The sequence below is a fragment of the Ostrinia nubilalis genome, chromosome 18, assembly GCF_963855985.1.
Source record: "Ostrinia nubilalis chromosome 18, ilOstNubi1.1, whole genome shotgun sequence".
Classification (NCBI taxonomy): domain Eukaryota; kingdom Metazoa; phylum Arthropoda; class Insecta; order Lepidoptera; family Crambidae; genus Ostrinia; species Ostrinia nubilalis.
The window spans coordinates 3881020-3893580 of NC_087105.1; the positions used below are offsets into that span (position 1 = coordinate 3881020).

At 41.2% G+C, this 12561-nt stretch overlaps 2 protein-coding genes across 2 annotated transcripts in view; one reads left to right on the forward strand and one right to left on the reverse strand.

Annotated features, from left to right (window-relative positions):
- Positions 1–12524, reverse strand: part of LOC135080848 (coiled-coil domain-containing protein lobo) — a 165696-nt gene extending 153172 nt beyond the window's left edge. Inside the window, exons 1-2 of the mRNA XM_063975574.1 lie at positions 11974–12524; positions 11716–11841 (exon numbers count right to left, since the gene is read on the reverse strand). Of these exons, the coding sequence (XP_063831644.1) occupies positions 11716–11841; positions 11974–12408 (561 nt within the window). The 5' untranslated portion in view covers positions 12409–12524. The remainder of the gene's footprint in view (positions 1–11715; positions 11842–11973) is intronic.
- LOC135080524 (protein distal antenna-like) lies at positions 6364–11131 on the forward strand. The gene is made up of 2 exons (XM_063975169.1): positions 6364–6635; positions 8508–11131. The coding sequence occupies exon 2, from the start codon at positions 8524–8526 to the stop codon at positions 10066–10068; it is 1545 nt and encodes a 514-aa protein (XP_063831239.1). The 5' UTR covers positions 6364–6635; positions 8508–8523; the 3' UTR covers positions 10069–11131.
- Positions 12525–12561: the final 37 nt, after the last annotated feature.

Sequence of the window (12561 nt, forward strand, 5' to 3'; positions counted from 1 at the left end):
TAAATCTGGACTGTCTCCTATGCGTAGACAGACATTATCACAATTTGCGCAGACACACACACTCACATTGGGGACAGTTGGGGGCGCTGTGGAAAACGCTGCAAACGCCAAGGTCGCGCCGACCAATATTGAATAATGGATACCTTTTTTGTGCCACATGCAACTACGATTGAAATTGTAATATTTTGAATCGACTTGAAAACAACACATTTACGTAGGAAAATTTCGCACACGTAACCGTATTTGAAAACAACCTTTTTAAATCAGCACGAGTCATCAAAAGTAAAGCAAAAACGAACGAGGAAAATTGTAGTTGTTGCGGTGGGATAATCACCTCCAAACCTCTTTATTTACTTCGTTTGTCAATTTGATACGTTTAACGTTGTAAAAAACCTCAAATTCTCTACAAAGGTTTTTACAAACTTTTAACTTCAATAGGAGGTTTACCACCAATTAAATCTGCGCTACAACAATGATGTGGTAGATAACCAGAAAACCTTAAGGCTTAGTTGCACCACCTAACTTTGACCGTAACTATAACGATAACCGGTGCTTTTTGTATGGAGTTTGACAGATTTTAGACATTTGCCAAATTTAAAGTAAGATGGTGCGAACCCAGCCTTTAGTCTGCTTTTACAGCGGTCGTAGTAACACAACTCGACTATAGGTTAAAATCAAGAAAACGCACACAGATATCATGTAGAGTCCCTACGAATTGATTGAAAATCAAAAGCTTTCATACTACAATACTCCTACATATGGATGGTATTTGTGACTCGTTGTTTACAGTCCACGCGATAGAAAAGCTACATTATTCAATAATTTGGTGACAATCGTATAACTTGTGTACAAAATGGCTTTGTCCATCTAGGTATGAAAAGCTCTGACAGAACATATCAGAGAAAAATCTAATTTTCGTTTAGACACCAACCTATATCGACAACGACAGCTCGTGTGGCACTTTTTGCCGTGCCTTTAATCATTAAATAGAGGCGCAAAACCTTTCGGGTGTATATCGAGCAGGCACGTAGAGCGTCGCGGAGGCAGCGAGGCCGAGCCGAGCCCGCGGACCGCGTATTTGGAATCTATACCTTTGCCCTACGCCCTTGTTGATCACTGTTCTATATTTAAACAGTCATGACTTGCATTTATTTATTGAAACTAACAGCGATAAAAAGAATTAGAGTGATAGTATAGCTAATAACAGATTTCCATCATTATTTAAAAGTTAAGTTAAAAAATTATTTCATATTTGTTTAAAGTTTAACTTGCATTAACAAAGTGCGGTAATTACCTAGTCAGTCATGCTTTTATTTGTCATGCGCTTGTCCGCAGGTACGTAATTAAGCTAATTGCAATGTTTTCGTAATAAACGACGCTGTGATAGAAAATAAGATATGCCTGCAATCGGTCTTCAAAAAACTATGGACAACGGCAGAAGAGTCTTATCATAAATAAATAATATACTTAGAGACACTAGTACTCTTACTTATTGCAAATAGTGTCAATACACTAACTAGGTAATATCCTTGTGCCATAACTTAATTTTGAACTCTCAAAACTTGAAACCGCCAATATCAATAGACAATACAGCTTTAGGAAAAACAACTCTGTGATCAAAGGCGTAGTTTCAAAATACGCCCGGCTCACGAGGCGCGCCTGTATTTCGGGCAGGACGCGGACCGCGAACGCCGGATGCGGCATCAGAACTCAGATCTGAGTTCTGACTCACACGCGCATTTGCGGGTACCTGCGCACTTTGTAAGGGATAAACGACTTTCTTTAAATAGTTTCTCGTAATCGCGTTCGGGAATGCGGGCCTTTGTGCCTCTATTGTAGCGATAACGCAGTCGAGTACTTTATTAATACAATAGAAGGAGGTAAGGTTTGTATGTTTTAGATAGTGTGCCATGGTTATAAGTTTCAGAGTATTGTCACAACTGTTCGGGTATTAAACTAGGCATAGTGAATAAACCTAAGAGATTGCTGAAGTTTCAGTGAAGCACCGACAACACCACGATGTTTGTTAAAATTGCGTTTCCAGATCAGAAATGTAGAGTCAGTGAATCAAAGGCGTGGCTTCTCTTATAAAGTTACATTTTATAAATTCCAACAACAACCACTTGAAATGGCGCCACATATTTTAGTGGCCGTCAGACGTCACCATGACAAGTGCCTTGAAACGTTGGCATTTCAAAGTCAAAAGCAAGCGAGCAACATCGCCACATATCTATTGATCAGCCGACCGAAGTTTCGCGAAGGCAGCGGGGCGAGTCCAAAAAAATCTCGCTTCGTGTATCCACGCGCACGTTCTCTAGTGATTTCGTTATCGGCGACGCGGCGGGCACCCCGGCGACATCCGACGCCGCGCCATTACCGCGCCCCCGCCCCCCCGCTCATTAGCCGGCGCGACTCGCGGCCTGCACCGAGACTTGAATTTTTAGACGCGTTCGGACAAGAACGTGCTACGCGCCGCGTTGGGGCGAAGATATATTGCCAATGCGCCGCCCCGCGACCAGCGAAAGTACCTACGCCGCGAAAATGCAGAATAAAGAGAATGTTGTCGCTAATATTGTTTGTATCAGCGTAGTCATGATATAAATCATCGTAATACTAGGCTTAAGTACTTGTAGCATTATTATAGAGAGCTTAACACATACGAATACAAATTACTATGTTCATAATTAACATAACGCTCTACCGAAATTGTAATTAGTTCGGCGAATAAATTACATAGAGAAAAACTAAATGCCATCAGCTACATTATTATAGTCATAGTTAGTATAAATAAATAGTTAATTCCTAGAAATACCTAACCGTGACCTGCAGGTAACTACACTGTTTATTTGCAGTAATAGGTTTGTCTCACTATATTACTATGTTTTCAGTGTAGAGCATCAGATAAATGGCAATAGATCCTAAATGCTTTTTTAATCAATGACCTTGTCTATAAATCAAGAAATCACAGTAATACATATACAATACGACTGTATTCAAAACACTATGATGGGTGAATGTAGAGTTCGCTAGAATTCCGTGGTAGAAAATAATTACCGAAATTATTTAATGATAACAGTGTAAATACATCTGCTGTAAATTACGCAACCTTTGAAATTCATTGGATATTACCTTGTTCTTCTATTGTACAATATGAACGAACGCGATGGAGGATTGTTGTGGACGCCCTCTGCCCAATCTAGGGGACATAGGACCTTAAGTCAAGTTCTATTGTATACTATAGTAGACTGTATACTATAACAACTAAGCTTTTAGTCCTACTAGTAGCCCAAGCTAGAGCAAAGCTCTTCTTATAAGCTTATACTGTTGTTATTCATTCAATTTTCCGACCTCTAAGTTATCAATGTCCCTAAATTAAGTACAAAATATTGTTTACGGCTTTATAGAATATAAATCGATAAATTAATGTAACCATTGCCTACACACATCGTATACTTTTCTGAGTACGATGGCGTAATCTTTTGATCGGCTTTACTTACATTTATAAACGTAGAAATACGTTACATTTGTACTTCTTTTGTTACTGACTCTACCTATCATAACGGCTAGATTCATTTTAGCACAATAATCTGATAATGAGCAAGGGGTTGGAAACAAAGGAGCATCGTGACGTCACACATGAAAGAGGGTCGCGAGCTCATGCATGGGAGTGATGTCATCATCATGTCAAGCTACAGGGATACTAAGCTGTAGTTCATGCAGTTAGAGCCTACATTATTTTATGATGTTTCTGTGACTGCGACATTTATATTTATCATTTTATCAAGTGAATAGATGATGCAAATGAGTTTTTAGCCTTATCATCTTATCAAGTGAATATGTGATGATGAAAATGAGTTTCCTAGCTCTGTCACCCCTTGGACATAACAAGCAACATCTTTCCATACTCATATACATACTAATATTATTGAAGCGATAGTAACTCCTGTCCGTCTGTGAACTTTTTGGTCTAAGCCACTGAACAGCTAGTTTGAAACCCAGATAAAACAAAAGATACTTTTTATCCCGGTGTTTCAGTGACAGAATAAACAATTTTACATAGACCTACTACAGAATTTCCCTAAAAACAGCGCAAAACTATAATGCCACCGTTCGCAATATTATTCACCAAATTCTGAGTTTGAGAAAAGCCAAAGAAAAGCCAACTTTTGGTTTATTTCGTTTGATCAGCCGATGCCTAGCTCGAAGCCAGACACCAGACAGCGTCTGCACTTTCTATTCACTGATTCTGGTTATGTAACACAACCTCCGCTAAGGAAGCATTCGCTAAACGTCCCGGTGTTCCCGTTAAGCAAGCATTACATCCCGTAGCCGCTTTTTGCGCTGCCTAGCAACGCTCATCCCCCGGGCACGGTTGAACTAGCCGCGGTCCCGGCCGCCTAACTACATAGCACATCAAGCTTAACTGTGGGATCTTATTCGATTGTATTATGGTTGATTTTGGAACAAAAATGTATAGTTTGAGAAGCTGTCGCCTGTACCTGTACGAGAAACGGGTAATACTGCAAACATCGGCTCTGATAACCTCTGTAATGAGGTTTGAATGTCTACCAGTTTTGATTTAAACAGTTGGAAACTCTTTGGGAAATTTCTCTACGGTCCAGGGAACAAATGACTATCTTAGAATAAAATGGTTGGTTTGCCACTTATGTACGGAAATGAGCAATCAACGGTACCTATTTCATTTAAAGCAATCATATCATTTTACGCACTTTTACGATAATATGGTCAAGTATCTTTGTATGATTTATGTAGAGTCCTTACTCTACTTTAGATTATTTGTTAAATGCCTACTAAGTTAACATCAAAATATTATTTAGTAAGTTAAACATTAAATATAACCAATGAGCTTATAGAAAAGTTCCGATGAACTTAAAGTTCTTTTAAATAATTAATCAACTACAGAATAAGCCTTCCTTGAAAAGACATCAACGTAAACAAAAATGTAATCATTTGCCATCTTACGATACTATTAGATAAAACTTAGATGGCTATTAGATAAAACTTTTTATTCAATTGACGAATATTTGAAATTCAGGTTGTGATAAATATGGTTGATACACTGCTTGATAATCTTTACTCTATGCGCTTGTAAGTTACTACCTAGTTTGTAAGTGATAGAAGAATACCGGAAGAACTTAAGTACTCCAAAGCCCTATATTTAAAAGCAGATTGACTTGCTGGCTTTTGGACAAATGTTTTTATAGTTATAAGGAATATTTTAATTGGCGACATTGATATGTATTAATTTAATTTTAAATTGACATTTTCTTAATTATTTGACATACTATTGAATCCTGTAATTTTTGCACGTCTGCGAGCAGACTAAACACATGATCCTATTTAATATTGTCACCCTGTATAACTGTGTTTTTGGCAAATAAACGTTTTGAATTTGAATTTGATAGCTCTTTAGTGTAATTGTACACTTGAGCCGGCATTTGTAATCGCTAAGAAGTTCTCATATTACTGAAACACCGGCGTCATTAAAGGCCAGTTACACGAGTAATTAATTAATTAACCTTACGATCTGTCTAAAACATGTATATTGTTATGCCTACTCAAAATAATTGTATGATTAATCATTTATCACTCAACGAAAATTAGTACTGCAACAACAGATTCGTGTCAACAATCAACGTGGATTAAAGAAATAACACGCGTCACAACAATAATCCGGACGCATATTCACAGCATTAGGAATTTAAAGCTAGTGTTTACCGGGAGACTGATAAATAAATATGAGTAAGCTTTCGCTCGTTATCTATGGGCGACCGAACAATAGACGGCTACCTGCGTTTGTTTGCTGCCTAAAGCACCACACGATTTGAGACGACTAAAAATCAATCAACCATTAAGCGGTAACTGATGTTTAAAATGCAGATCCTGTTACGACATAGCTACCAAGAATTTACCCAGTGAGAAATTGACGAACAAATCATAAGTTATTGATCAAAAAAAGACTACGAGACTACGAATCTCGTAGCATTTCAGCTATGCCAGTCTGTAGTTAAAAAGCTTCTGTTTACTCTGGCCCACAAGAAAAAGAACAAAGACAGACGAATGTAATTAGTCCGTAACTATTTGGATACTTCGTAGACGGTCGCGAGACGATATTACGACAAAGTTCCGCACTTATAAAAGTTCGGGCAACTTCGGGCTCGAGAGGAAAGTTTAAACGGCGCGGTTTTTCTTTGCGCGATGCGTCGGTGAAATTAGTACATAATTAATCGTGTTCGAGGATAGGTAGGTTGTTTACGAGGCGAGTCGCGGAGGTGGCGAGATAGCGCGCGGGCGGGGGGCGGGGGCCGGGGGCCGACGGACACAAAGGAGCGGCCGGCCGCGGACGCGGGCCGCGAGCCCGGTGGCCTTATCATCCACACAGTCGCTTCGCGCGGACCGCGACGCACGCAGCGCGACGACTTCGCGCCCGCTCGCTCTCGGCACTCTCGTCATCTACGGTTCTGTGAAACACTAACTGAAACTTGTGTCGCGCATTGCGCATCTGTGCTATATTTTTATTGGTGGAGTTCCCCATTCACGGCTGTTTGTTATATTCGCAAAACGGCTGAGCTGTCAAAAACTGTAAACACAACACACGTGCCGCCGGCTCGCAAGTAAGTTGTAAAGTTTTAATGCTACAATGTTGTGTACTGTGCAGTCAAAGTGAATTTCAGTTTGTGAATTTTTATTTTGGTGAATTTTGATGGAATTTTCAAATACTACGGTACGGTAAAGTAGCTTTAGGTGCCTTTTGTGTCGAACTCTTTATTTTGTATTACAAAAACACGAATCGCGATTTTAAAAGGAAAAATCATTCCAAAAATTTCCTTTTGGGATTTTCAGTGTAGCTAGCTGAAAAAAAAGTTACGTAGCGTTGAAAAGTGAAATATTTTGTCTCATTTGGATAGAGCTTTTCCTACGACGAATAAATCATTCTACCTACAAAGTGCGCTTGTATTTTTTGGTAACATTACTTAGTTCTTGGATCATGTTACCAATTTTTAAGTGCAGATACTCGTTAGCTAGTAGATAATACTTACGTGCGATAAACACTATTTTATACATAAAAAATACAACTTGAATAGGTAGGTTCTATGTTTAAATTAGATGAATGTTTCCCTAAAAGTGAAAATTATATAAACTCTGAAAAGCACAACTTTTCGCTAAATAAATTAATTGAGAATTTTAAGCATTTACTAATAAATTCCATTACAAGCTTATTTTCGCTTTGGGCTCTAATCGTAATGTTTTATACTGGCCTAAACAAAATGTTAACAACTAATAGCGGCTGAAAAATAGAAATTACCGATTCAAAGTATTGATAAAATTATTTTTGTTTAGCGCCAAAACAATCGTAAGTTAGGTCTTTGAAGTGTAAGATTTTTACAGGTTTTGGATAAGAAAATAAGATTGAAAATGAAGACATTTAAATTTTAAATGAAAAATTGGCTTTACGGTTAAGTGTGGTGTTTTAAATGTATTAAAATATGTATTATGTTAGTTTCGGCCCACTAAAAACCTACCGCATAAATAAGTTACATTTTAAATTAAAAGTCGTGCAAAATTATGTCTATTTAGTTTAATACTCAATTACTTAATAATTAAGTGACCTACAAAACAAACCAGTTAAAATTTACATTGTATTGGGATTTCAATAGAATCAAATCATTTAGAGATTAATTACCGAATCATTGTCCTAATAACTTATCAAACGACGTGATAATAAATCCACTAGTTTTGAAAAAAATGCAGCAAATCAAATAAAATAAAATTAAACCGTAAACTTTTTAATGCCTCAATAAAAATACGTGCGGTGCATAAACTATAGGTACCGGCGGCGCCATCTGCCGGTGACCGAGTGCGCGCCGCCTGCAAGGTCACCGTGTCAACGCCCCAGCAACTTTTGCCGCCTACTGTTGTCGTAGGTCATAATTTTATGTCTTCTTTTTGTTTATCTTTTCGCAAGTTTATAGCTTGCCGCGTAAACGCTACCATTTTATCGTACCCCTCAAAAGCATTTCGCTTACGATCCGGATGATATTTTATGCTATAATTAAGTTCGTTGCATCATTGCATAGCGGTGCTGTTACTTGTGGAATTCGTGACCGGCTGTAACGTTTTGACGTAGGCGTAGTAAATAACGGCTTACGTAATTAAATAATATATGTATAGTGTTTTAGGTTTATCTTTCAACCAAATTAAAATAGGCACTCATGACGAATTGGAAAGGCAGGTGTTGTTATTTTCAATTCAAAAAAATACGTGAATCTATAGTATCGTCTTGACACTTAACTATAACTTTGAGATAACAACACAATATTATTTTACCTTTGTAAAGATTAATCACTGGGGATGTGAGATTATTGAAGTAGATAGACCCAAAACTAAACAAACATCAAACTAGAGAAATATAAACACATCAATATCAATGTCAAATGAGAACTTGGGAAGGACATTTTTAAACAATGGCATCTCTGTTGTTTCAGAAAGCGCGAAGCCAAAATGGCGACAAAGGGCAAGCGTCCGATGCGCGCCCTGACGCCCGGCGACAAGATAGAGGCCATCCAGCGCGTCAACGACGGCGAGTCTAAGGCGTCGGTCGCGCGCGACATCGGCGTGCCCGAGTCCACGCTGCGCGGCTGGTGCAAGAACGAGGACAAGCTGCGCTACATGACGTCACGCTTATCCTCGCCCGACACCGACAAGAGCAACGACGGCGAGCCGCCCGACAAGCGCGCGCGCACCGAGTCGCCCGTCGCGCCGCCGCGCTCGCCAACAGCCGGCCTCGACCTCACCACGCCCGCGCCCGCGCCCCTCGCGCCGCCCGCGCCCCTCGCGCTCGCCACGCCGCCCGCCGACGCGCCCGTGGAGCTCACCACCAAGCGCGCCGAGCCCTCCCCGCCCGCGCACGCGGCCCGCGAGCGCCGCCCCGACCCCGGCGCCAGCGTCTCCATGAGCGCCATCAGCCCCCTGTCCGGCCTCGCGCACCTGCCCGGCCTCGCACACTCCCACCTCGGCCTCAGCTTCAACGAGATCGCCACCAACTTGACGCTCCTCGCCCAGCTCAACCCCGGCCTCTCCGCGCTTTCGGCGCAGCCCGCGAGCCGCGCCCTTCGTTCCGTTCGCTCCCCGAAACCCGCGCACAATGGAGTCCTCAACTTAAACGAGCCCAGCAAACACCGGAGCAAGTCGCACCACTCGGATCCGTACGCTCGGAGTTCGTCGAAATCGAGCCATCATCACACGTCATCGTCGGCCACCAGCCAACCGGTCGACGACACGCTATGGTACTGGCTCAAGACGCAGCAGGCGATGCTCGACCTGACGGCTCAGACGACGACGGCGCACTCGCTACAACTCGGAAAGACCGACCCCAGCATACCGCCGAAACCGGTGGCACCCGCTGCCCCGATCAACTCGCACCTCGATTACAATAGGAATTCCTGGTTGTGGCAATACTACAAACAGTTCGGTGGGGCGATGCCTCTTCCGGACGACAAGTTGAAGTCCGCAGCTCAGGTGCCGAAGGAGAAGGCGCCCGAAAATATCCTGTACTCTCATCTGACCAAAGGAAAGCCCGACGAGGAGAGGAGTGCGACGAGCCCGGCGCAGACGACGCCGACGTCGCAGCACCACGAGGAGGTGCACGAGCACAGGGAACACAACGCACAACGGGTGGCCGAACCGGCCGCGAGCCCCGAGCTCGGCACCGAGAACAAGGAGCCGCCGGTGGAGAAGAGCCACGACTCGCGCAGCCACACGAAAGCGCGGACGGTGCTCGACAACCTGCTGTTCAACAACAACAACCAGACGGCGAGCAAGGAGACGACGAGCCTGGAGGCGACGCACGGCGAGTGGGAGGCGGGCTCGGCGGAGGCGCTGGAGCACGGCGACAAGTTCCTGGCGTGGCTGGAGGCCAGCGGCGACCCCAGCGTGACGCGCATGCACGTGCACCAGCTGCGCGCGCTGCTACACAATCTGCGCGCGCGCCGCGCCCCCTCCGCCGCGCTGCCCGCCGCCGGCGCCGACCTCTCGCGCCGCAAGTAGGCGCAGCACCGACCTACAGGGATACTTCAATTATGTACATAGTTACGTCGTCGCCAGTAAGCGTTCACTTGTGATATGTGTAGCCAAATTTGCGTAATTTCTTTGTTCTAAAAGGAAAGCTATGCATTATTTTCCTTTAGTTTTAAGACTTAATAGTTGTAAGTACGTGAACTCCGGCGCCGTTTCTGGGCTGACCGTCAGCGCTTCGTTAGCCGACCCCTCTCCGAGTCTATAAACTTGATGTTAAGCTGTAAGATTGAATGTTACTGATCTGCTCGACTTCCTTTCTTGCACATTGTTACGTGTTTAGATTTAGTAGTACAGCTGTATGTTGCCATTTGACGATTACATTCCTAGTTGTACCCGTGGTATAGTTTATAGTCGGATCCCTATGTTCTACCTCAAGTCAAAACTAATACTAAGTCACGGCGTCCTTTCAAGCTGTGGACGAGCCGCCCGCCCTGGCGTGGTGGGCGGGCTCGAGAGTCGCGATACCAAATATTGAAAGGATGCGAGCGTATTCGTTGTGCCAAGTACGAACAAGGTAATAATTGTTAAGATATAGATGACTCTATTGCGTTAGCGCTAGGCACTCGTTGTGTAATTGTTTTCTATTGCTCAGTATTTTATAAATTGTAGACATTCTCGATGTCTCGACGCGGAATTGTATTATACGTTAAAGTTAACAGTTAAGGACACTGTGATCAAAATTATAAATTATTGAGAGATTATTAAATATTGTAAGTACATTCCTAATGAATAGAGCGTATTATCATAATGTTATAAGAGTTTGTCCATTGGTAACGCGATGCCCGACATCGCACCGAGACACAATTTAATTGATATCTACTTGCTAAAGTTCAAAAATTGTATCTCCTTTCCACTGAAGATAGGATTATTGATTTGCATTTCATGTTAATTATATTAGCTCTACTTAAAATTATTCGAGAGAAGATATTTTGTACAAAATTAAAAATTGGATTATAAAAGATGATTCTCTTGACACAGTTTTGTGATCTCGAAAAATGTTGAATGATTAAACTTTGAACATTAAATGGAAAAACCTCTTTCATTTATTATACCCTAATTTATAGTCCCAGGAAGGAAACACAATGAAAAAGGAAATAAATGGCAGAACCTTCTCCAAAAATTTGTTCTACAAATAGAGACGACGAGAGAACTACATAAAGGTAACTTGCAAAGAAGACCTTATTAACTACCAAATACCTATAGCATTTTTCCGACTACGAAGAATACGAAAAAATACATAGCTGTACAAGCAAGCCTACTTAATACATTGTTCCTGGTAATCATCCCTTATTAGAGTTAGCAATGTTTGATGTCATTAATTATCGAGAGTATCATTAATTAATTACCTGCCACTTAGCAATAGTTATTAAATCTTAAAATTCCTAATAAAGAGATAGTATAGTCTTTTTTGTCACTCCAATTAATGATCATTTAAATTATATTATTATATCGTAAATATAGATATCGTAATTTCCCTACCCGTAGCGACATCTATCGATGAGTAGATAAGTCAAAGATTTCAGTATGAAATCTAAAAAGCACAAATGACGAAAGGACTTATTAATTAATCTTGTACTTCGTCATTAATAAAAATAAAAACTTATTCTAAGTACTTACATGCAGCATTGGTTTCGTCAGGGGCTCATAATCAAAGTAGTCGGCAACCAGCGATGCAATCCCTTGCCAAGTATTTGTGTCGGCGTAACATAGTTTCGTAGGTCTGATTGAAGTGCACACCATTTTCTGTAATAAAATATTATAGTATTTAAAATATAACATACAGGATTACAGCTACTACAATACGTTTAGCAAATATGTATGCTAACGCCATCTAGTGAATAGTAGTAAAAATACTTTTATGAAAAGTGCATCTACCTGCAAACCACATTCATTTGGTACTTGTAGTAATAGAGGCTTCCGTAGTTTGTCTTTGTAATAAAAACTAAACTGACGTCGAAAGTTTTCAGCGTAGGCAAGAAGAAGGCGCTCTTTTGTGCTGTTCGTGTAGTAAGATTTGGGAAAACTTGTACGTGTCTCAAATACAGGTTCACTGATTTCTGGCCAGCATAGGTTTACAACTCCAAGCTCATAAATAGCGTTATTCAATGATGGTATACTTAGTGGTTCGCTGATGTCTTTCAAACCGAAGATACGTGGAGATATTTCCTCATATTCTGCTTCTTGGAATGGCCTCTCAAAGATCTCGCTTGGAACATTTTCGTTTACTTCTAAAAGTGGATCTAATGGCTCGATCTCGCCTGATTTCTTCTCAGAAAATGTTTCTGATACCGGTTTTAGAATAGAGCTCATTGTTTCAATTTGATAGTTAGCTACGTAACGTAAAAAGACTAAATTTTAGGGTAAGAAGAAGGTAAATAACAACACGCCACGTTGAATAAATTGATTGACACAAAAATTTACTGAAATAGTTTTTTCAGTCACTCACTTGTTGCTAGGTAACTG